A 24,826-nucleotide genomic window follows, 5' to 3' on the forward strand; every position below is an offset into this window, starting at 1 on the left:
CTGGAGGCCAGCCCTGCCCTGCCCTCCCCACTGGACACACTGACCAACGGGACGTCTCTGAGTGTCTGTTCTGTCCCCAGAGCTCTGCGGGGCCACCCGGGGCCCCTCAGCCTCTCAGCCTGACCCTGCTGTCCCCGCTGCCCGCACCGTGAAGGCAGCTCCCTTGGCACCCAAGGCCCAGGGTGCGCCATGCCTGCCCTAAAGCCTGAACCCATCCCTGAGCTCCAGGCCACCTGCCACTCACTGGAGGGCCCACGGGGCTTGTGCAGTGCACAACCCACATAGCAGGCCTGGTGAATGGGGCGAGGACAGTGACGTGGACATCGGAGGTGAGGGGCACGTGGGAAGTGCAGCTGGGGCGGCAGGAGCTGCAGCTTTAATGGGGTGCTCAGTGTGCATTGCTCCGGCCATGATAGGAGCTGGGAGCTGGGGAGCAGCCTGGGAGTGGTCCCTCTGAGCGGCCGGCTTGCTGCTGCACGAGCCCCAGGCAGGGCAGGGGAGGGGGCGCTGCACGGGCGGGTCACTCAAGGCCCTGGGCAAAGCAGCCCACCAGCCTCGGGGAGCGGACCACCGCGGTGACCACAGGATTGGTGAGCTGGCGGGGCAGACGCGTGACTCTCGGCAGTGCCAGGAGGTGACAGAAACCTGAGCGTCACCCCAGAGTGGCCGAGGAGATGGGCCTGAGGGAGCCCAGCCGAAGGAGCCACGTCCACACTGCTGGCCGCACCAGCCCCAGAGCCACGGCCTGGCACTGGGGCAGCGATGGGCAGCAAGAAGCCACCAGAGCCCACAGCGGGGACCCTGAGAAGGACGGAAGGCCGAGGGTGGCTCACAGTGGGTGGTCCAGCCGCGTTGGTGGAGCCCTGGCCCTGTGGCCACTCCCCAGGGACAGTGCCCAGCAAAGGCCTCAGAGGCTGGACTGGCCGGAACACCAGGTTTTATTTCTTCCCCTTGAAATCGGCCCCTCCCCTGGCTCGACCCACAGGTGCCCAGGCCTGGCTGGCCTGTCCCCATCACCAGGTGACCAGGGTCCTAGGAGGAGACAGGGAGCCCACGGGGACAGGCAGGGCCTGCGCGGAGCGGCCATAGCCCGGGAGGCTGAGCTGCCAGGAGCTGGAGGAGGGGACCCTGCCCAGAACCTCGCGGGACAGGCCGCCCACAGCGGGTCTGGGGGCCCGGGGGGCCTGCTGTCTTGGGCCCTGTGCCCTTGGTTTTAGTTGGACCCGAGGCCACGGTCACTCTCCCTGGCCACTCAGACCTGCGTGGCCCTGGCCCTGTGCGCTTCAGTAGCTGGACGTGCCTGTGTGGCAGTGGTCACGGCTCGAGGGCTCTGCAGACATGGCCATGGCAGGGCCACACGCTGCTTCTCATGCCCTGTCCAGATGCCGGCCACTGCCCTGCCCCCTTCTCTGCCCGCCCGCCCGCGCTGACCCTGCCTCCAGGGGCCGTGGCAGGCTTCCTGCAGGCCGGGCAGGCCCCCCACCACCTGTGCCAGCATCTGAGGGGCGGGTCACTCAAGGGACAGAGGACACCATCCTGGGCTGCGCCAGGGCCCTGGGCCAAGTGAGCGAGGAGCCTGTCCCCAGGTGCCCTCCCCAGACCCACTTCCTACTGGCCCTGCCCCCTGGGCCGCAGGAGCCCGGCCTGCCGCTGGGGGTCTCGGGGCCGTGGTGCAGGCCTGCCAGCAGAGCCGCCTGACGTCCCCCTCCCACTCTCACCGGAACCTGGTCCTGCCCTGCGTGGGCAGCCGCCTGGGCAGCAGCGTGGGCAGCAGCGTGGGCTCTCTGACCTGGAGTGTGCCATGGGGGTGAGGCCATCTCCCTGCTGTGCGGAGTGGCCGGGCCTCTCGGGCCTCGTAGCCTGCAGGGCCCCACAGCAGCCAGGCCCCAGCCCAGGTGGACGCTCCCACCTGAAGTCCCCACGGGGTCGCACACCGTGTCCTCAGCCTCCAAGGCCAGCAGGCCCTTACCAGCCGGTGTTGAACTCCACGTGGGCGTCAAAGAAGCCGACCACGGGGGCGGTGGCCGCCCTCCAGCCCTGCAGCCGCGCCCGGATCAGGCCCTCCCGCCGGCTGTTGCGCACGACCTTCACCAGGCCCGGGTACCGCCGCTGCACGTACTGGTCCAGGCTGAGCTTGAGCTCCGCTGCAGGGGGAGGCGCACTCAGCGGCCTCCCAGGGGCCCGGCCACCAGCCCGCCATGGGCCCATCCCATCTTGGGGACGTCCTCGGGGGACCCCGGCAGGGAGCTCGGGGAGCGGATGGCGGCTCTGAGGCGGTTCGAGAGAGAGCAGTGCTGGAGAAACAGGCGCAGCCAGAGGCATCAAGGCCAGGGCGGAAGGTGTCCAGCCATAAGAAGGACGTGAGGCCCACGGGTTAGGGGACAGCAACAGCCCAGCCACACAGGGAGCACTAGGCAGCCCTGGAGAGGGAGGAAGGGGCCCAGTGCAGCCTGGACCAGCCCCAGCAGCGTGCCCGTGGGACAAGCGGTCACTGGAGGATACGTCCAGCCTGAGTCCACTTACAGGAGGCCCAAGATCAGCAAGTCCTTGGGGACAGCAAGATGGGGCAGCAGGGGCTGGGACAGTGAGCTGGCTTAAGGGGGCGGAGCTGCAGTTTGGGAAGACCAAGAGTCCATGGTGGCCGTGGCTGCCCAGCAGCACCTCAGGAGGGCAGACTGGGTGAGTCCCGCCAGCTCATGGAAAGGGAGCGAAGCACCACGTGATGAGCTGGAGCGGCTCCCCCGTGTCCTCTCGGGAAGAGGGACGCAAGCCCAGGACCCGCGCACGAGCAGGCTGGCCGCTGCCCTGAGTGCAAAGGCCCAGCCCTGCGGCCACCCCTGGGGCTGCAGGCTTCTGCCTCCAGAGCTGCGAGGTCCGACCCCAGGGCCCCGCCGTGGCTCCGCCCATCTGACCCCGTGGCCCCGCCCATCTGACCCCAGGGCCCCGCCGTGGCTCCGCCCATCTGACCCCGTGGCTCCGCCCATCTGACCCCAGGGCCCCACTGGGGCAGGTGGCCTCACCGTTGTCGCTGTTGTCGTCCACCAGGATGACCTCCTTCAGCAGCCGGGAGGGCGTGTGGTTGACCACGCTGTGCACCGAGCGCAGGATGACAGACAGAGCCTCGTTGACGAAGATGAAGACCACGGACACCTGGGGCAGGTCTCCCGAGTAGGTCAGCTGCCGGCACCTGCGGGGCACGGGTCAGCGTGGGCAGGATGCCGAGTCCTCCAGCTCCGGGACAGCGGGCCGAGGCCCAGCCCCTCCTCACAGCCCTGCTGGCTGCGAGCCTTGGAGCAGCTCAGGTCTCAGGCTCCAGACGGGCAGTGCTGGCTGCACAGTCCATGCCCAGCCAGGCCTGGCCCGGAGTTGCCTGGTGGGGGTGCGGAGGGAGAGGCCAGGGCCTCAGAGCCCACCCAACTCGGGGCAGAGGGGCAGCGGAGGGCCAGACCCCGTCGGAGAGGTGACGCTGGGATGGAGCAGCAAGCCAGAAACGCAGGGCACCAGGGACAGGGCGCCCAGACCACGGAGGAAACAAGGACGAGGACCAGGGGGACCAGGAGGTGACGCAGACTGAGGGGAGCGTCCAGGCTGGCCGCACAGTGGAGGCCCGTGAACCAGGCTCTGGAGAGAGGCAGAGGCTGTTTAGGAAGTTCAACAGGCACACGCACACACACATGCACACGCATGTACACACGCATGTACACACATGCACACACAAGCACACAAGCACACACCACACACACGCACCTGTGCTATTGCTCACATTGCGCAAGGGGGTGAGAACCTCACACGCTGGGAAGACCCACCAGGCACACACCGCCTGCAGGACCTCAAGGAGGCACGGCCTGGGGACAGGGAGGGGACAGGGCAGGGGGTGTGGACCTGCCCCCAGCACCCAGGACACACGAGGCAGCAGGGCCTGGGGACAGGGAGGGGACAGGGCAGGGGGTGTGGACCTGCCCCCAGCACCCAGGACACACTAGGCAGCAGGGCCTGGGGACAGGGAGGGGACAGGGCAGGGGGTGTGGACCTGCCCCCAGCACCCAGGACACACTAGGCAGCACAGCCTGGGGACAGGGAGGGGACAGGGAGGGGACAGGGCAGGAGGGTGGATGGACCTGCTGGCAGCATCCAGGACACACTGTTAGCGGGAAGTGCGGGTGACCAGGGGGAAGTGGGCCTCCTGGCAGAGTCTATGGCTGGGCGCAGGAGCCGGGTCTCGGGAGGCTGTGCATGTGCTGGAGGCAGGCGATGCTCCGCCCAGAGAACCCAGGAGTGGAGGTGGCCTGGCACACTTTCCAAGGCACGCAGGGCCTCCAGGTCCCTCTGTGCTGGACACTAGGCACGCTGGACCTGCCCCCACCCTAAGTGCTCCGTCCACAGTGGCCTTGCTCGAGCGGGAGCACAGCCCTGGTCCCGCTGCGGCCCAGTGTGGGTCAGCAGCGACGCTCAGCCACCCGTGGGGAGGGATGGCCAGGGTCGCCCAGCCTGGGAGTGGCCAGCAGCACCCTGGCCACGCCTGCCTGTGTGCACAGGGCTCTCAATCTTTCTGGCTGCCAGAGAGGCCCCAATGACCACTCTGAGCACGAGGACCCTCCCCGCCCACCCACAGCGGCTCCTCTGAGGGACAAACCCTGCAGGTCACCACAGCGTGGACAGGGGCTGTGGACGGCAGCAGGGAGAGCCCGCGGCCCACCTCCCTGTGGAGGAAGCCACGACGCCCGGTCCAGACTGGCAGAGCGTGCTGGGCAGGGGACGCCAGAGCAGCCAGCACAGCTGGCGGCAGGGCCACTGCTGCAGGAAGACCTGGGGGCCACCGTGACGGGGCACCTGGTGACAAGGTCTCCATACGACGGGCAGCAAACCCCGGTGCCCGAGCCAGGGACCTGCCTTTGCCACGTCTGTCAGCATCCACGCCCAGGCCCTGCCAGGCAGCCCATGAGGCTTGATCTAGAAGGTCTGTTGCCTACTCTTCATCCTACGGCTCAGCAGCCTGGTGGAAGGTGAGCCCCTGTGAGAGGCTCAGTTCTCAGGAGGGCCGACTTTCAGCAGGGTAGATGGAATGTGGGTCCCAGCAGGGTAGTCTGGATGGACCTGAGTCCCAGCAGGACAGGCTGGACAGACCTAAGTCCCAGCAGAGTAGTCTGGCCCTGAGTCCCAGTAGGGTAGGCTGGACCTGAGTCCCAGCAGGACAGACTGGAGAGGCCTGAGTCCCAGCAGGATAGGCCAGACCTGAGTCCCATGTCGTTCAACAGCATACTACCTCTTGGGGGTCCAGGGAGTCTGGACTCTGTGGTGCAAGCTGGCCCTGGGGCGAGGTTGCCAAGAGCTGCCCAACACAGCTGGTGGTGGGGACACTGGGTTCCTTAGACAGGAAACAGGCTCTGGTGTCTGAGGGTTGAGAGGAGAAGGAAGCAATCCACGGAGGGGTCCTCTCAAAGCCGACCACCTTCCCCAGCACACTGGAAACGGTCGGGAATCCCCGCAGAGCGCGTTCTCCGTGGGAACTCCTCCTGCGGTTTCCCAGGACCGTCCCTTGAACTACGCTGGCTGCGGGTGCAGGTTTGGCAGCCCTGGGGCTTGCAGCTTGAGGTTCTTTTCGCCAGCGCCGATTCTGACACTGTTAGTGCTTCTGGGCCCGCGGTCTGCCGTCTCTCTTCGTGGTGCATCGGACGAGAACACGCTGGTGGGAAGACCAGCTCAGACCTGCGCTTCCGCGTCCCCTTGCGGTCCCAGGCCCGTGTCGGGGACTCGCACTCTGTGGGGCTTTTCCGTCTCCGTGACCGTCTGGAGCTGCACTTCCAGAAGGCTGACCACCTGGGATCTGGGGCCCAGGGCTCCGTGCCAGGCTGGCCGTCCCACTGTAGGGCTCTCCTGCGTCCACAGGTGCACTGGCCTGGCGGGACTGAAGGTGCGGGTTCTGTCTCGTCACTACCAGGTGGACCCAGGAAAGGACGGAAGCCTCCCTTGCTTTTTTAAGAAATGAACTTTGTTTTAGAATTTCGGAAAGGTCGCGCACACATGGTGGCCAGGCCCCGGTGTCCCTGATGTCCGTGTTGGCGTGCCTGCGGCCAAGGCTACGGCTGCTCTCACCCTGCGGCTCTGCAGCCCAGGAGTGGGTCAGCTCGGCAAGGGTCCCGTCCTGGGGTCACAGCCCTGCAGCAGGCCAGGCCAGGCCGGCCCCTCCAGCAGCTATGTCCTGATAAGCTCCAGATGTGCCACAGGAAGGGCGACTCCCCTGCCCTGGGGTCCAGCAGCCCTGCCACCTGCGTGTCCCTCCCCTGGGGCTGAGGCAGGCGCACAGCCTCCCCAGGACACAGGTGCTTCCCTGCGCTGCCTGAGCCACCTTGCTGACCTCTCGCACCCCAAGGTTGCCTGCCTGGGCAGGAGGCAGGGTGGTCAGGGGCACAGCGCTGCCAGCTCACTCTTAGCACAGGCAGAGCTCAGACCTAGGAAGCAGCTGCCCTGAAGCCACCTGCTGGGGACCAGGAGGAAGGCCGCAGGGATGCTCCAGCCCTGCTGCCTGGTTGTGCGTGGTCCCACCCAGCCAGGTGGGACCATGGAGCATGAGACTCCATGGGGAGCACTGTCTGAGCCTTTCAGCCTCCAGAGCTGGGAGAGAGAGAAGGGGAGAGAGGGAGAGGGAGAGAGGGAGGGGAGAGGAAAAGAGAGAGAGGGGAGAGAGAGAGGGAGAGGGAGAGGGAGAGGGAGGGAGAGAGAGAGAGGAGAGGGGGAGAGAGAGGAGAGAGATGGAGGGAGAGAGAGGGAGAGAGAGAGAGGGGGAGAGAGAGGGAGAGGGAGAGGGAGAGGGAGGGAGAGAGAGAGAGGAGAGGGGGAGAGAGAGGGGAGAGAGGGGGGGAGAGAGGGGGAGGGAGAGAGAGAGAGGAGAGGGGAGAGAGAAGGGCAGAGGGAAGGGGAGAGGAGAGAAGGGCGAGGTCAGGCCGGGTGCTCTGTGGGGGCCACAGGCACAGAGGCCCCAGCTCGGAGCCCAAGAGGCAGGCACCCTCCTCCTTTCTGTGGCTGTAGGATCAGAACCATGTCTCTTCCAGGGCTGGGCCTAGGAGAAGTTTACGGGATGCCCTTCAGGCCCCTGGAGAGCTGGGCCTGGGAGAGGAAGCAGCTGCTGGAGCCGCAGCTCTGAGCGACTGCAGGCCGGCTCCGCTGGAGGAGAGCGGCCGCCTGGGCACACAGGGTCAGGGCTGCGGAACCTGAGGGTGCTTCTGGGAACCGGGGCTGGGGAGGGCTCTTGGAGGGCAGGCCTCGGGCAGAGCTGCTTCCAGCCTGGTGGCAGCAGATGCCAGCCAAGATGCTCCACCCCAGCAGGACCCGCCAGCGCAGCTTCTGGGCGGGGCAGCCTTCCTAAGGCAGGCCCCAGGTGCACCCAGCAGTGCTCACCTCGCACCTGCACCCCGCGTGTGCACAGGCAGCATCTCACCCAGACACACGGGCCTGCAGGGCTCCTGTCCTGCCCTGGACCCAGGATCCCCCACTGGGTCCCTTTGGGTGTTCAGCTGGCACCTCCGTGGTCACACAGCAGGAGGGACCACCTGAGGCCTGGGGAGCAGGGGTGCCTTACAGAGGACTCGCTCTGCATCCGGCTCTTCCTGCGGAGAGCTCAGGGCCAGCCTGAGTGGATAGGCCCTGCCCTGCGACCCCAGCGGGTCTGAGGAGCCTCCTCCCCTGGCTGCTCTGCAGCTGCCGCAGGGTCCCTGAAGAATCTGCCCGCGGCTGGGCTCCCAGAGCAGGGACAGGTGGTTCTCCTGAGGCCCGGGCTGCGAAGGTCCAGCTGCCTGGTGGGACGCGGCCTGCGCCTGTGGAACAGCCACGCAGGGCACGTGTCCAGGCGCCCCAGTCCCGCTGGCCTCCTGTCCCAGCCGCCTGCTGTGAGCAGAGGCGGAGAGCGTCTGAGCAGCGCGGTTCCCAGCCCTCCAAGTCGCTCCTGTCAGAGCTGACGGCCCGCTGCTCACAGCCAAGACTGCGCTGGCCGAGGGTCTCGGCCCCTTGGCAGGGTCCTGGGGGGCTCCTTCCTCACTGACGCTGCTCCACCTGGCTCTGGGCCTCCGGGCGGCATCCCGCGGGCCGTCTTGATAGCCGAGGCCACATTATGTGCGTGGTGGCCTAATTAGAGAAGCAGTTTAATTAGAAAAGCTTTCTGGCTCCAGGCGAAGGGAAATCAACTGGCATCCAGCGGGCACGGTGCGGCCGCCGCGCGGCACCGCCGAGGGTGCCACAGGTGTGCGCACGCGCCCCAGCCGGAGCCCGTCCGCGTGGGCAGTGCTGATGGGCCGCGGAGGGAGCGCGCTCCTGGGGGTGGAGACCTGAAGCCTCCGCCCGCAGGACTCCGCGCGGGCTGCTCCTGGTGTTCGCGCTGTGGCCTGCTGAGCGCCCGGGCGGCCACGGAGGCTCAGGGTAGGAGCCTCCCACCTGGGTGTCCACCCGGCCTTCCTCCAGGGCCCAGCCTGCAGCCTGGTGGCTCCACATTGGCCACCGCAGGTTCTGTCACCATTTCCCGGCCGGGACTTTGGGACTGAGGCCAGGGGAGGCCCTGTGGTTGTCAGGGGTGGCCGGCACAGCGCGGCCGCTGGGCGCTGGGATGGCGGCTCCCTGCCTGTCTTGGAGCTGCTCGCGCGTGCTGGACTGTGCACTGGCTTCAGGGCCTTGGGTGGCTTCCAAGGCTGCCCTCCGGCCAGCAGGGCAGAAGGACAGTGGCCTCTCCAGATCCCCGGGGGCCAAGTGACTCGCTGCCCTTCCCCTCCCCTGCTGCTTCCTCTGACACCCCAAATCCGCCCCATCCGGCGCGAGCTGGAAGTCAGCACCGCAGCTGCAGGGCCTTCAGGGCTCGGTCAAGACACCTTCTAAACCTCTGGCCCCACATCTGAGGGTGGCCTCTGACTCCCTGTGTGTGTTCCAGGAGGTGAATGATTCAGACTTCTGAGTTAAAAAATAGTCCCCAATAAAATAATTAGGCATGGAAGATACCAGTTATTTTGGGACTTAAAAACAGTCCGCTGGCCCTTAGAACACGGCAGCCACACCTGTGAGCACCACAGGGGACCCGGGCCCTGCACCCCGGGGCTCCAACCTCTGCCACCCCACAGCTGCTGGTTGGTCTCAGGGTGACTGAAGTGCCAGGGGAGGCAGGGACCTGCACTCGGGTGGCCTTCCTCGATGCTGGATCGAGGGGCGGGCGCCTGGCTTTTCTAGTGACTGATTTCTATGAAAGTCTGTAGGCCTCTGCCCCCAGCCCCCACCTCATCCTCGGTCCCAGGGAGCATGTGACCAATAGGTGAGCTCCTTTCCGGGCTGCTGGCTGTGATTGGTTACCAGATGGGCACATGACCCAACAGGAGCCAATGAGACTCCTGCCTGGGACTTCTGTGGGATTGTTGCTGCCAGGCTGTCCTCCCTCCTGCCTAGCTCCAACCGGAGGCCCGGAGGTCCCGCTGCTGGAGCTGCGTGGGCAGGCCAGACTCTTCTGTGGCCCCCACCCTCCCACAGGCTCTCCTGCTCCTCCTGATCCTGCTGGGAGCCCTGAAGGCTGGCTGTGTGGACACAGGATCCCTCATCTGGCTTCTGTGGGGTCCAGTCCAGGGTGGAAGAAACCCGAGGATGGGGTGTCAGGGTTTTCTTATCCCCTCCCCACCTTCCCACGTCTTGAAAATGATGTCTCCCTCCAGAAGTATCATCTCCACAGCAGCTGCAGCTCTCAGTGAGCCCCAGCCCCTTGATGCCTTGGACACACCAGCTTCCCCCACTTGCTGACCGTGGGTGGTTCATTGTTCCTTATGGGTTTCCTGGATCCTGCCCATTCCCACTTGGAATACCATCAGCTTCCTGCAGAGCCTGACACAGGGGCCAACCAGAACACAAGCATTGTCCCCTAGACCAAGCCATGCCTGAAATCCTGCCTTTCAGTTGCCTGAGTCAACAAACTCTTTTTAATTGGACAATTTTCCATTGGGTTTTGTATCTTACCAATTTGTAGGGATTCCCATCAGAGGACTAAGGGGGAGGTGGTACCATAGGTAGACCCCAGGAAACAGGGTGGCCCCTCCCCCACAGAGTGCGGCACCCCAGGTGCCATGTGGCTTGGTGTGTGGAGCTTCAGTGAAGGAGGAGGGGACTGGAGACGCCAGGCCTTAGGAGGAGGCAGAACAGCAGCCGTCCCAGCCCACGCCGGGTACAGCCTCCTGGCCCCCAGCCTCCACTTTCCCACCCCACTGGATCTTCAGAACGAGGGTCATAGTCTCTGGACTGGCAAGTGCCGGCTCTGCTGCCTACACACCATCTCAAGCAAGAGATGCGGCCTTTCCTGCCTTGTCTTCCCCATCCACACGGTGCAGACAGAAATGTCCCCACCTCCAAGCCTTGCTGCAGGGACTGAGAGGCTCACCCCGGGTCTGGGCAGCACTGGGCAGCAAGTGCCGCATAACCAAGCCCAGACAAGGGCCAGGCACCTGCCCACTGCCCAGGCCCTGGGCCTCTCCAGCCAAGTCCCCTCCCCGGTTCTAACATGCTCAGGAGAACTGTCACTGCACACAGATGGCCCTGGAATCCTTGCTGGTGCAGAGCTGGAGGGAGGTCCAGGCAGAGCCCAGGAGGGGCGGGCAGGCCGCAGACTCTGCCATGGCAGCTTAGTCCACATTGCGTGTTTGGGGGCCTCTGCCTGCCTCTGCTGCCGAAGCCTCACCTCTCTCTGGGAAGAAATGGGATATAAATGAACAGGTGGAGAGCTAAACAGAAATCCACATTCTCTAACTCAGGGAGGTGGAGAGGCCAGCCTCCCATCCGAGCTTCTGCCAGCCATTTTCCCACGGGCGAGGCGTGACCTCAGTGCAAGCCCCTCCCAGGCCCACCCCACGCCTTCTTCCGTGATAGCGGTTTCTGGGGGGAGGTAGGCACTTGCCCTGTAAGGGAAGAAGCCAGAGCTGAATCCTCAGCAGAAGCAGGAGGAGCCCTTACTGTGGGGAAATCCCAGGCCCAGCCAGACCCTAGGAGGGAGGTGCGCTGAGGATGTGGCTGCACTAGCACCCACCCAGGGGACAAGGGGGAACCCTCAGCTTTAAGAAGCAGAGAAGCTTAGACTTGCTTAAGCAAAAGGTTGAAAGTGTGCACACTAATTTACTGGGAAGGTAGGGGCGGCTTCAGGACCAGCAGCATCCAGGCCCACATGCTGGCACTGGAAGAATTCCTCCTGACTCCCCATTCTGCCGTCCACTGCAGTGGGTTTTCCTTGGGTTTCTGGAAGCGGCCCTGGAAGCTTCTCACTGTCCCCTCTTAATGATAAGGGGCTGCAGCTCCCCAGATCCATCCCTGAAGGGTTACCTGGTGGGGAAAAGATTGGCATTTCCTTCTCAATGGCCTGGAGGTAAGTCCAAGATCCATTCTGATTGGAGTGGTTTAGACCATGTGACTAGCAGCCCCAAGCCAATTGCTGACTGGTGGGCCATAATGCTCTGATTGGCTTAGACCTGTTCACGTGATCTGCTCCTGCCTGGGGCTGGCCGTGGATGAGGGGAGGTCCCCACACGGGACCTGGGGCTGCAGGTGACCACCAGCCACCGTGGCACATGGACCCACATCTGCGTGGAGAAGCCTCTGCTCCCTGGTGGGAGAGGCCAGGGGCTGGAGCTCGGCAGTGGGGGCCCCATCTCCACCTTGCTGGGAAAGCAGCCTCAGCAGCACACAGGGGTCCTGACTCAGATGTCCCGCCCTGGAGGCAGAGCCCCTGGCCTGAGGGGCAGGACCAGGGTCACCAACTTCAGACCAGATGGCTCTGGCGGAAACGAAGGCAGTGGAGTCACTGGAGACAGGGGCCAGGCGTGAGGGACGGGGGCAGAACTAGCAGGTGCAGCACAGACCCGGTCACCTTGTCACGGACACGTCCCGAGCCCCAGGAATGCCAGAACCCAGGGCGGTGCCAGACCAGGAGACTGTCCACTCCCAGGCACCGCAACCGGCGAGGGGTCCGTTAATGAGGCAGGCACATCAGCCACCCGCAATGAAGCCATGACCGTGCCGCAGCCGTCGCAGAAGCCCCAGCGCCACCTTTTAGCAGAGCTAGGGTCGAGCGAGCGCCGTTCTGAGTGCCAGCGGCGGGTAGTCTCCAGGGTGGACTGCTGACCGAGGGCTGCACTCATCCAGGCAGGACAGACGACCGTGTGACTCAGCAGGGCACGCGGGAACTTGTGACTCCTTGTTTCTGGAACTTTCCACTTAGCGTCTTGAGCTGCAGGCCTCGAGAGAGGCACTGGATAAGGTTCCGAGAAGATCGGGTCCTTCCGAAACCGGAGCCCTGGGCCCCAGGGAGGAGCACGGATGGGTGACCAGTGTTGGGTCACGTGGGACCACTCCTCTGCCCCATGTCAGGAGAGGGTCCCACTCGCAGGGGTCCAGCTCTGCCCAGCCACAGCCCTGCTGCTGCCCGGTCCCTGTCCCGGTTGTCCTGGGCCCTGGGCCACCATGGACAGTCTGACTCTGGACGGCTGGAGACACGCAGGCTCGTGGGCAGTTGCTGTGGCTGTGAGGCTGGGGGAGCTCCTGGGGAGCCCACACTTGGCAAGTGGGTACCAGGAGGGCTGTTCCTTGGGGACAGAGCTGGTGCTGGCCTCTCCTGGGCTCTGCCTTGGCTGGTCCCAGGCTGCCCTGCCACATAAACCACACCAGGTGCTCAGCTCTGCCCGGCTCCCTATCCTGCCAGCAAATGTCAGGCTCCAGGAACGGGGTCTTCCAGCTGCACCTGGCCGCCAGTCTCACAGCCCACAGAAGGACGCAAACCCCAGCTGCCACAACCAACAGGCATTTGTTCACCCTGGCAGCCAGAACACCAGGGAACCACGCACACGCACACACACGCACGTGCACACACATGCACACGTGCAGACAGGCACACACAGGCCGGTGACGCGTGGCAGGTCCCTGGGCCACGTCTGGGACAGCTGCCACGTCAGGACCACTACTCCCTTTTTACTTAGCGAGCTTTTGAAAATCACCCTGTTTTAAACTCAAGTACGTTTTTCACTCAAAAGGACTTCCCACCTCATCTTTGCTCACGGGAAGCCAACCCTGCCTGTGGACCAGGGGTGACCATGAGGTCCACACACTGACACCCAGACGCGCCAGCGTCCCCAGGTGGCAGGGTGGCCATGCCCCACCCGCCCTGCTCTCCCTGTCTGAAGGACTCCAGGTGTGTGTGGGCTGTTCCCGCATGGCCCAGGACCAGGTGCCTTCCTGGGCTTCAACCTCCTGCCTGCTGGCCTTCTCTTCCCTGCAAGCCCTGCATGCGGATCCTGGTCTCCAGGTCCATGATGGGGGTCCTCAAATGAGCAGGAAACAGACCCCATCTCCCCATCTGCCTGTCCTTCAGCATTGCTCCTGGGGACAGGAAAGTCACCAAGCCTCTGCCTGCCACTGAATCACATGTGGAATTCAGCCCAGGTGCCCACACACTCAGGGACAGGGCTCTGTCCTGCCGGGCTCTGCAGATGGGGAGAGGCAGCCCGATGTGCAGGCACCTCCAGGGCCAGCCCAGGCACCCCCAGCTCAGCCCCACCAGGCAGCCTGTGCCTTCACCACGGCTGTAAGGGTCGCGGGTGGGGAGCCGTCCTCAGGACTGGGGCATGGCCACAACGGGGAGGGGGCTGCCTCGGCTTCAGGGTGGTGGGACAGGAGGGCCACTGCCTGCCGAGGGTGTGTCTTAGACTCAACACACGCTCCCTGAACAGGTCCACGGCAGCACGGCCGGGACTGCCCCGCAGGAGGAGCAGGCGGGCGGGGCCCGCAGGAACTCAGCCAGGACGACCACCTCTCCACCTGCCAGCTGCTGTTCAGAGGGAGGGTGTGTCTGGTGGCTGGGTGAGGAAGAGGCTGGCGTGGCCAGAGAAACTCAGAGACAGAGAGAGAGATCAAGAGATGAGAGATGGGGGAGAGAGGGAGAGAGAGAAGGAGAGAGATCAAGAGATAAGAGGGAGAAAGAGAGGGAGAGGGATCAAGAGACGAGGGAGAGAGAGACAGAGATCAAGAGACGAGGGGGAGGGGGAGGGAAGGAGAAGAACACGAAGAGACAGGGCAGGGCGGGAGATGGCAAAGAGACAGAGGCAGCGAGAGGGGTGGCTGACCACTGGGCTCTGCAGCCCGCTCCCTCCCGTGGCTGCTGGGCACTCACTTCTTGGGCCTGTAGTCAGGGATGGTCCTGTCCAGGGAGATGCGGTCGCTGAGCTGTGCGTTGTAGCCATACTCCTCGTACTTGCCTTCCCTCTCCTGGCTGTCGTCCTGCAGGGTGGCCGCCATGCCTCCCTGGCCCAGGCCACCCGGTCCCTCCACCAGGCCGATGGGCTTGGCGAGACCTGCAGGGGAACAGGAGAGGTCCGGTCAGGCGGAGCCAGGGCAGCCTGCAGACAGCCATCTCCCCTGATCCCTCTCAGGAGCAGACAGCACGTTCCTCAGACTCCGACGCTACACCCCAGGACAGGCAGCAGGACAGTCAGGAAGCACAGGCAGTAGGGGTGGGGTGGGCAAGCAGGGGCACCAGGGACCAAGGGCAGCACCTCTGTGACACTGTAGGTGGCTGCAATTGGCTGCCTCCACACGGAGTGCAGCAGAGGAGCCTGCTGTCTGTCATCGTCATCGTGCACCAGTAACAGCTCAAGTTAGCAAGTGTGTCGACACACTCAGACTGGCAATCACGGATCAGTACGAACCACGGATCAGTACGCCCAGACTGGCAACCCTGTATCCATATGCTCAGACTAGCAAGTGGGTCAATAGCTCAGACTAGCAACCATGTGTCAGTAAGCTCAGACTAGCAACCATGTATCAATAAGCTCAGACTAGCAACCATGTATCAAGCTCAGACTAGCAACCATGTATCAATATGCTCTGACTAGTAACAATGTATCAATAAGCTCAGACTAGCAACCATGTATCAATATGCTCTGACTAGCAACCATGTATCAATAAGCTCAGACTAGCAACCATGTATCAATATGCTCTGACTAGCAACCATGTATCAATAAGCTCAGACTAGCAACCATGTATCAATAAGCTCAGACTAGCAACCATGTATCAATAAGCTCTGACTAGCAACCATGTATCAATAAGCTCAGACTAGCAACCATGTATCAATATGCTCTGACTAGCAAGTGAGTCAATAAGCTTAGACTAGCAACCATGTATCAATAAGCCCAGACTAGGGACCATGTGTCAATGCACCCGTTAGCAAACATCAATGCTCAGGTCAGCAAAGGGGTGTATATCAGATATTGGCTCAGGTTAGCAAGCAGGTATCAATATTGACTGATCACTCTAACATTGTCACACTAACAGTCAATAACAGCAGTGTGGGGGGCACAGGGGCTGTGGACTTCTCTGCACTTTGAGCTTATTTGGTCTATAAACCTGAAACTGGGATGAAAAGCAAAGTCTTCATTAATGTTAAAAAATAAAATATTGCAAAGAACTGAAGGAAATCAAACTTTCAAAAGCAAAGCAGTTCCTCTCAGCCCTGGATAGTGTCAGTCCCTGTCATTCAAACTAATTGTGAACCCCTGCCTGCTGTGGGAGGCGACCGCCAAGGACTGCTACTGGGGCAAAGACGCCAGAGGGGGAGGACGCTGTCCACCAAAGCTCAGGAGCACAGGAGCTGCAGGGAATGAGCAGGACTCCCTGGCGGCAGGCTGGACGTCATGGGTGGGAGGGGAAGGGTGCCTGGGGACACCAGGTTGAGGAAAGGTCTAGACATTGGAGCCAGGAGAGAGACTCAGCTCAGAACATGGCTCCCAAAGGGAGCAGGGCAGTGTCCATGTGTGAGGGCAGCCCTTGGTCTCCCAATTGGGAGATATGGACAGTTTCATGGAGTGGACGGCAGGGCTTGGAGTGTAAGCCAGAAAAAAAAGGCCAAGGTTTCTATCCCTGAGCTGCCTCCTATCAGCCTCTGGAGAGGTCTCTGGCCTCCACCTAGGCTGTGGACACAGTGCAAATGCCCACCCTCCCTCCTCCAAACCAGTAGACTGTGGGTCCAGTCCTGGGGAGGGACTAAAGGCCCAGGAGGACCAGCCCTGGCTGAGGGCAGGTTGCCCTCAACCCTGCCCAGCCAGGGGGCTTCTCCGCTCTGCAAGACCAGGTCTCCAGGCTTTCGCGCCTCTGTGCTTTCTGGAAGATTCTGCTTCGAATGGGCGGGCAGGGTAGGTGCTCACGCAGGGCAGGACGCGGGTGAAACAGCACGATCGGCCATGGGACGTCCGTGGCCGGGCTTCTTAGAAATGCCGATGTGCGTTCCTGCTCCCGACTTTGAGAAGTCTGCCAAGGGGCCTCCTGGGTCAGAGCAGCCCCCGACCTGGCCAGAATGGCTTCCTGTCCACTCGTGAGGGCTCGAGGTCCAGACAGCCCAGAGGACCGCGCAGCCGAGAGCTGCTTTCCTGGCTCCAGTGCTGGTCCTCTCCCCCGGCGCCTGCGCGCAGAGCAAGCCCCAAATCCAGCTCTCGCTTCCTCAGCAGCAGACAAGTCCCCAGGCTCCTTGGCGTGAAAAATGAGTCGTGTCCACTGCCACCTCCACCCGCGCCTCTGGTTCCCTCAGCTGCTGCTATTTTTACTTATGCGATGGTCACCTTTGACTTTAAGAGGCAGGTGGACCTCTGCTTCTCGAGGCATCAACCTCTGCCCACTTCCTGCCCAGCTGGCCTACTGGCTCTGCCAGCGCCTCACCCTCGGGTCATGGCCACGCCCGAGTCCACAGGCGATGCGCAGGTGAGGAGCTGTGTTGGCCACACTTGCTTGTGGAGACGTCACTCCCTGCTGGCGCCTCTGCGGCCGTGGCGACCCCCCGCAGTGTGATGAGAAGACACCCACCTTGGCCTCAGCCTGGACACGCAGCACGGCAGACGGAGCTGAGGGCGTCGAGCGCTATGCCCAGGCTCGGCGCGTGAGGTCTGAGTTCCCGTCCACCCGCTCTCACTGCTGTTTCAAAGGTGCCTCCCTCACTGCCCATCCTGAGCACGTGGAGCACCCCCAAGAGCCAGGCCAGGAGGGGCCAGAGCCAGGAGACCATGGTGTCCAGCAGAGCAGCCTGGCTAGGGGGGCTGCACCCCACACCTGGCCTGCACTGGGGGTGGTGGGGGGGCAGGGTGGCCCAGGAGAGGCGACGGGACCCAGAGGGGGACACGGAGTAAGAGGGCCCTGCGGACGACTCCAGGCAGCCATCGAGGGAGCCAGGCAGGGGAGGGACACTGAGGGCACCAGCCCAGGCGGAGCAGGAGGCACAGCCACGTCTGCCGGGTCCACAGGACCTAAGTGGACAACATGGAGCATGCGGGGCCTGGGGGCCGTGGAGGGGAGGGCGCCTCTGCTCTCCAGCTGAGCCATCAGGGGACAGAGGCACAACCGTGCAGATGCAGCAGGAAGAACCGTGGAGATGGAGCAGGAAGAGGCTCTGGGGAGGGGCTGCCCAGAGGGGATGGGGGGGTGAACAGGCGCCACAGGGCCATGCCAGGGGCCACGCCAGGGGCCACGCCAGGGGCCACGCCATGGGGCATGCCACAGGGCCCACGCCAGGGGCCACGCCATGGGGCTGTCCGATGGCCAGTGGGGCAGTGCAGAGGCAGATTGCAGAAGGCAGAGGGGCCTCCCAGGCAGCAGGGTCAGGAGGGATGGCTGGGTGGACACAGGCTCTCTGTGAGGCATCAGGCAAGCCTGTCCCCAGCCCGCCCAGCCACTGACCTTCAGGAGGAAGTCCCCCTGTCCCCCGCCCGCGCTCCGTGTGTTATTTTCCATTCAGTGGTTCCCACTTGTGGTCTCCTTCCTCAACTTTGTTTAGATGGCGCGTGGCTTTCCTGAAACCTTGGGCACAACAGGCGAAGATGGTTCATGTTGGCTTTCTTTTCCGGTATCTCAACGTCCTCCATGAATCACCCTCTATGCAGATCTCGGTGGTGTTCATGAGCCATGTTCCCAGCGTCACCTGCTTCCAAGCTCTTCCTGACCTTCCGCAGGACAGCTTCTCGTCCAGGGGAGACGGCGAGTCAGAGCTTATCTGCAAGTGTGTCACCCCCTTGCTCCGTCCTTCTGCAGTGGATGCTGGTGTGCGGGACGAGGCCGCAGGCTACACAGGGGCTGGACAGGATCCCGTGTCGGGTGCCGGCTTCCCACTGGGCCGCTGCGGCGCGACCAGAGCCTGTCGCGTGGACTGGGTCCTCCTCGGGCCCCTCTGGGGTTTCCCCACACCCGAGCTCTGGGAGGCCAAGGCCTGCGCGGGCCTCTCCCAGGAGCCGGGGCTTTAATGGCCCCGTTTCACTGCCAGGAGTCTCTCGCCTGCAGCCTCCCAGGCGCTGTGGAGGCCCAGGTTCCCGTCGCCCTTGGGTTCTCCGTGCGTCTCAGCACAGCTGTCTCTACTGTTGTCCACACAGCCAGGGTCCCCGGACGTGCACACCACGCCTCTGCTCCCCGGCTCCCCGCACCCTCCCTCTGAGTTCAGCCTGTTCTCTCCGAGGCCCAGCCTGCAGCTGGGGAACCTGTCAGCCACACTGCCAGTGGGGACCTCCCGCCTCCCTCCTCCCCTTGCAAATGGGTCTTATTTTGCCACCACTCCTGGTTTGTGGTCCAGCTGGGTCGAGAACCCTGAGCTGGTGGTCACTCCCTCCCCAGCTCAGACACACAGTTCTAGTCTTCTGGACGCCTGGCTATTGCGCACGGTCCCCTTGGCAAAGTTCTCTTGGGTTGATTCTATGTTCTTTCCTCTCTGCTCTGTCAGCCTGGGGTCTCTGTGTCCAGTGGCCCTTTCCTACTCTGTCCATCAGTCTGGGGTCTCTGTGTCCAGTGGCCCTTTCCTACTCTGTCCATCAGCCCAGGGTCTCTGTGTCCGGTGGCCCTTTCCTACACTGTCCATCAGCCTGGGGTCTCTGTGTCCAGTGGCCCTTTCCTACTCTGTCCATCAGCCTGGGGTCTCTGTGTCCGGTGGCCCTTTCCTACACTGTCCATCAGCCTGGGGTCTCTGTGTCCGGTGGCCCTTTCCTACTCTGTCCATCAGCCTGGGGTCTCTGTGTCCGGTGGCCCTTTCCTACTCTGTCCATCAGCCTGGGGTCTCTGTGTCCGGTGGCCCTTTCCTACTCTGTCCATCAGCCCAGGGTCTCTGTGTCCGGTGGCCCTTTCCTACTCTGTCCATCAGCCCGGGGTCTCTGTGTCCGGTGGCCCTTTCCTACTCTGTCCATCAGCCTGGGGTCTCTGTGTCCGGTGGCCCTTTCCTACTCTGTCCTGCTGGGGGCACCTTTGCTTTCAGGTGAGCATCGGGTCTTTCATGAATGGTGGACACTCAGCCTCCAGCTCTCCTTTGTGCTCCGTCTCTGCTCGTGGACCACCTCCAAGACAGAGCTGCCCGCTGTCTTCGCCCTCTCACGAAGCCCCCTGCCCTCCCCTCTGTGCCATGGTAGGGCCTGGGCCGCCTCCTCAGGAACACCTTCCACGTGGTGAATCCTCTCGTTAGCCGTGTCTAGTTCCCTGTTCAATCGTACATTGGACTTTTGGTTTTAATGGTAATAGATTTAATTTCTGGAAGTTCCATGTTCATTTTTCCCAACCTGTTTTCTTTCTTCATAATATCACCTCTCTGGGGGTTCGGTTTCTTTTATTTTTAAATGATTTTGAAGACAACAGCTGGCTGCCACCTCTCTCAGCCCGCCCTCGTCATCCTCGTCTCGTGGATCGCTCCGTCACACCCGTCACTGGCTCCGGGGTCATCGTTGTGCGCGTTGTGACTTCTCTCGTGGAAACGTCCTCAGGGGTGGTTTTAGCTGAGAGCATTCTGTGCAGCTGGAGTTGCACAGGGGGCTCCCTGGGCGCTTCTCACTTGCACTGGGCTCTGGGAACCACCTGGCAAGCTGCCAGCCCATGGACATGTTTCTGTGGGTGGACCGCAGCCAGGACTCCCAGGCGACCCTGTCTGGCAGACGTAAGCTTGAGCAGCTTTGGGCCACCCTGCTGCAGAGGGGTGGCGCTGCTCGGGCAGTGTCACAGGTGTTGGCTGGTCCCCGGGGCTCTCCAAAGGGCTGGGCTCCCAGGCAGGACAACCAGAATGAACTCCGTCTCCTTGTTTGGAACCATGAAAAATCTGAGCAAGGGGCAGTTATTTTTATTCTTATTTTTTGTGAGCTAGTGTTAGGGACATGCATTGTGATAATGCAGGAAGGTGAGGGTGAACACAGTAACCTGGGCAGGCCGCTGGACACAGGTGGGCATTAGAAGCTCAGCATCCTGGAGGGAGGTGAGCAGGGCCTGGGGTTGGAGTGCTCTGTGCAGGGTGGGGCTGGGGCTTGGCGTTTCCCCGTCCAGCTCCACCTGTGGGGCTATGGGGCTTGGGTCCAAAAGAGCAGTGAGGCCCGCCGTCCTCCCTAAGGACAGAACGCTCCAGGGAGTCCCGGGCCAGCAGCACCCGCGTACCTGGGTGTTAGGAATGCGAGAACGTGCGCCCCACCTGCCACGCAGAGGCATGGGGTGGCCCCGGAGCTGAGGTGGGACAAAGCCCGGGTCCCTGCACAGACACAGCTGGAGACAGCTGCCCAGGGGCCTGGTTCTGTGCCAGGCTGTGTCCAGACCACCTGGGACCTGAGAATGCTCCTGGGCTCACTCCAGGGAGTGACCTGACTGGCCTGGGTGTGGCCAGTGCTGGACCTGTTAACCAATCCCCAGTGGTTCTCACGTGTGGACAGACGGGGGGCCACTGTCCTAGGCATGGCCTAGGCCCGGGCCTGGTGGCAATGGCCCTGGCGAGGGCCACGCCCAGCTGGCAGCAGAGCACCGGGCTGCGGGTGGCTCTGGGCTGTGATGGTGCAGGGCAGGGCAGGCAGAGCGGTCCTCAGCCCTCCCACCGCACCCCTCAGGAGGCTCTGCCCTCTGGCTCGGAGCCAGAGTGACCTGCAAGAGAAGCAGCTCCCGTGTGGGGACAGGGCGGCCCTCGCAGGTCGCTGGGAGAGAGCGCCCAGCGGTTCCGCTTCTGTGGACCTGTCACTCGAGGTCCTTTCCTGTGGCCCGGGAGGCGCTTTTCTAACCGCCAGTAACGGGAGGAGAGGCGTCTTGGTGGGCTGAGCCGCTGTGTGCGGAGCAACTCGGCGTGGGAGCCCTGCGAGGCACTCGGTCCCCTTCCCACGTCCCTCAGCCGCACACCAAGACGGCCATGGAGGCTCACAGCACTGCTCATGTCCGTTACTGCCACCTGGGACGGGGCAAAGAGGACCCCCCTTCCGAGGTTTCGGGGGAAGGGCAGCAACAGACTCATGTCTCCACATATCAGGGCCTTGTTCATATTTTGGAAGAAATGGGCTGAAATCAGCAAACAAGCCCACGCGCGTCCATGCAACAGGACGGACTTGGATGTGGAGACCCCGGGGCCTCTCCCTGGGCCTTTTTAGACGTGGTTCAGTTGAGACCTTGAGGCGGGAGGGTACCTGGGTGGTCCCAGTGGGGCCGAGGCTCAGGTTGCACCGCCGTGCTACCCCCTTGGTCCCAGCCCAGTGAGGCCACCGTGGGGCCTCGGGACTCCAGGACCGTGGAGATAAGTGTTCCAAGTCACCGGCATGTGGTCATTTGTCAGGGCAGCGCAGCCCCAGAATGTCCAGCTGTTCCACCGCGGATGCTGGTCCTGGCAGCCTCCCTCCCTGCCACAGCCGTGAGGGATCCGTGGCATGGAGTAGAGCCGTGGCCAGCACCATACGCCCAGTGGGGCTGCGTGGCCAGCACCAGACGCCCAGTGGGGCTGCCCCAGGGCTGCTGGGGGCTGCTGCCTGGCCCTCTGCTCCCAGCAGGCAGGACCAGGGGAGGGCGGCTCCCTTGGCCTGGGCCAGGAGGACCCTTGGGGCAGTTTACAGGGATGACCTGGACCATGGCGTGGCAGAAGGACCAGGAGAGCAGCCAGCTCCAGAAGGACAGGAGAACAGAGGGTGGGATGGTCAGGCCCATCCTCGGGCCTCTGGTGAGTGCTGCCCAGCTGCTCCCCCGAAGCCTCCAGACTCCAGGCGGACATGTGCTCTGCAGCTCCTTAGGAGGAACCGGCAGCCCAGAGCCATGGTTCCGCTTCCAGGCAGAGGCCAGTCGGGGCAGGGAGGCCCCAGAGCCCAGAGCTGACGGGCCGACCCAGTGGATGGTGGAGGTGAGGGGCTGGATGGAGACACTGAAGGGAGTCCCCTGACCTTGTGGACGTGGCCTCAAGGCTGTCTGTGCTGTCTGATTCCAGGGAGGCGCCAGAGGCAACGGTCTTGCTGCGGACCTGGACCCGCAGTCCCTGGAGGAGCAGCAGAGGGCTGGGCAGGCCCAGAGAGAGGCCGGCAGGAGCAGGGGCAGGGTTAATGCTCAGAGCTGGAACAGTCATCACGTGACCACAAGGGGACACGCACAAAACAGGAAGAGAGGAGCAGGAATTCGAATCGAGCCAGGCCCCTGGGGACGTCCACCAGCCCACTGGACCCCACGATCAACGTGGAAGACCAACCACACGCAGGCAGCACCTCAGTTGGAGTCTGTTGAGTGCAGAAATAAAGGACCCAAGTGTCTAGAGTCCCTGCTTGGCACAGAAGGCAAGAGCCCTGCATAGGAAGAGCCGCTGCCTTCCCTGTCCAGCGCCACCCAGGAAAACACGCTGCCCACCGGCTAGCCAGGAGTCCCGGGGAGTGGATGAACCACCCGCTCCCCAAAGTCCTGCAAACTTCCCCTGCAGGAGCGGCCTGCGCAGGCAGCCAGCTGGAAGTGTAGTGTGGGGGTGTGGCTCCCAGCACCCACGTCTGAGTCACTGACTCCCATCTGTCGCAGCCACTGGAGCCAAGGATCCAGGAGACCGGAAGCCGCCAAACGGACAGGCGGCCAGCCACAGGGCGGCCAGACAGAACGAGAGGCCCCAGGAAGGAGGGGGACACTGACCGGGAAGAGAGGCAGGCATTAGTACCGCACCACCCACACGGCTTCTCACAGCTTGTCTCCTGGAGACACACAGACATTCGGACAGGCCTTCCCTGGGGACCCAGGGCCATAAGAAGCCCAGAGAGGGACTGGGTGGCAACTGAGGCCCCAGATGGCAGCCAGGTCAGATTGACCTGCACCTAGTGAAAACAACAGTGAGAGCTGGACCTCAACCCAATAGTGAGAGCTGGACCTCAACCCAACAGTGAGAGCTGGACCTCAACCCAATACTGAGAGCTGGACCTCAACCCAACAGTGAGAGCTGGACGCCACACAGCAGTGAGAGCTGGACCCACCCAAAAGTGAGACCTGGACCCACCCAAAAGTGACAGCTGGACCGACCCAGAGTGAGAGCTGGACCCCACCCAGCAGTGAGAGCTGGACCCACCCAACAGTGAGACCTGGACCAACCCAACAGTGAGACCTGGACCCCACCCAACAGTGAGAGCTGGACCCCACCCAGCAATGAGTACTGGACCCACCCAACAGAGAGACCTGGAACAACCCAGTAGTGAGACCTGGACATAAACCCAACAGTAAAACTTGGACCTCAACCCAACAGTGAGAGCTGGACCCACCCAGACTGAGACCTGGACCCAAACCCAACAGTGAGAAGTGCACCCACCCAACAGTGAGAGCTGGACCCCACCCAGAAGTGAGACCTGGACCCGACCCAAAAATGAGATCTGGACCCACCCAACAGTGAGAGCTGTACCAACCAAACAGTGAGAGCTGGACACACCCAAAAATGAGACCTGGACCCACCCAACAGTGAGACCTGGACCCACCGAACAGTGAGACCTGGACACCACCAAACAGTGAGACCTGGACCCACCCAACAGTGAGACCTGGACTCACCGAACAGTGAGACCTGGACCCCACACAGCAGTGAGACCTGGACCCCACCCAACACTGAGAGCTGGACCCACCAGAGTGAGAGCTGGACCTCACCCAACAAGGAGAGCTGGACCCACCAAACAGTGAGAGGGGGACCGCACCCATCAGTGAGAGCTGGACCCACCCAACAGTGAGAGCTGGACCCACAAAACAGTGAGAGGTGGACCCCACCCAACAGTGAGACCTGGACCCCACCCAGCAGTGAGACCTGGACCCCACCCAACAGTAAAACCTGGACCAACCAAGCAGTGAGACCTGGACCCACCCAACAGTGAGAGCTGCACCCCACCCAGCAGTGAGACCTGGACCCACCCAACAGTGAGAGCTAGACCCACCCAACAGTGAGCGAAGGACCCACCCAAGAGTGAGACCCTGAAACCACCCAACAGTGAGAGCTGGACCCCACCCAACAGTGAGACCTGGACCCCAACGGACAGTGAGAGCTGGAACATCAGTGAGACTCGGACCCCAAACAACAGTGAGACCTGGACCCCACCCAACAGTGAGAGCTGGACCCACCCAACAGTGAGAGCTGGATCTCAACCCAACATTGAGAGCTGAACCCACCCAACAGTGAGAGCTGGATCCTACCCAGGAGTGAGACCTAAACCCCACCCAACAGTGAGACCTGGACCCCACCCAACAGTGAGAGCTGGACATCACCCCAACAGTGAGAGCTGGACCCACCCAGCAGTGAGAGCTGGACCTCAACCCAGCAGTGAGAGCTGGACCCACCCAACAGTGAGAGCTGGACCCACCCAACAGTGAGACCGGGACCCCACCCAGCAGTGAGACCTGGACCCCACCCAACAGTGAGAGCTAGACCCACCCAACAGTGAGAGCTGGACCAGCAAACAGTGAGAAATGGACCCACCCAACAGTGAGACCTGGACCCCACCCAGCAGTGACAACTGGACCAAACCCAACAGTGAGAGCTGAACCCACCAAGCAGTGAGACCTGGACCCCACCCAACAGTGAGAGGTAGACCCACCCAAC

At 62.9% G+C, this 24,826-nt stretch overlaps 1 protein-coding gene across 1 annotated transcript in view; it reads right to left on the reverse strand.

Moving 5' to 3' along the window:
• GALNT9 (polypeptide N-acetylgalactosaminyltransferase 9) overlaps positions 1 to 24,826 on the reverse strand; it is a 75,710-nt gene that overhangs the window by 26,974 nt on the left and 23,910 nt on the right. The window contains exons 2-4 of the mRNA XM_079151604.1: positions 14,165 to 14,345; positions 3,021 to 3,187; positions 1,970 to 2,144 (exon numbers count right to left, since the gene is read on the reverse strand). Coding sequence (XP_079007730.1) covers positions 1,970 to 2,144; positions 3,021 to 3,187; positions 14,165 to 14,345 — 523 coding nt within the window. The remainder of the gene's footprint in view (positions 1 to 1,969; positions 2,145 to 3,020; positions 3,188 to 14,164; positions 14,346 to 24,826) is intronic.

Source organism: Sciurus vulgaris (genome assembly GCF_902686455.1).
Source record: "Sciurus vulgaris genome assembly, chromosome: 8".
Lineage (NCBI taxonomy): Eukaryota > Metazoa > Chordata > Mammalia > Rodentia > Sciuridae > Sciurus > Sciurus vulgaris.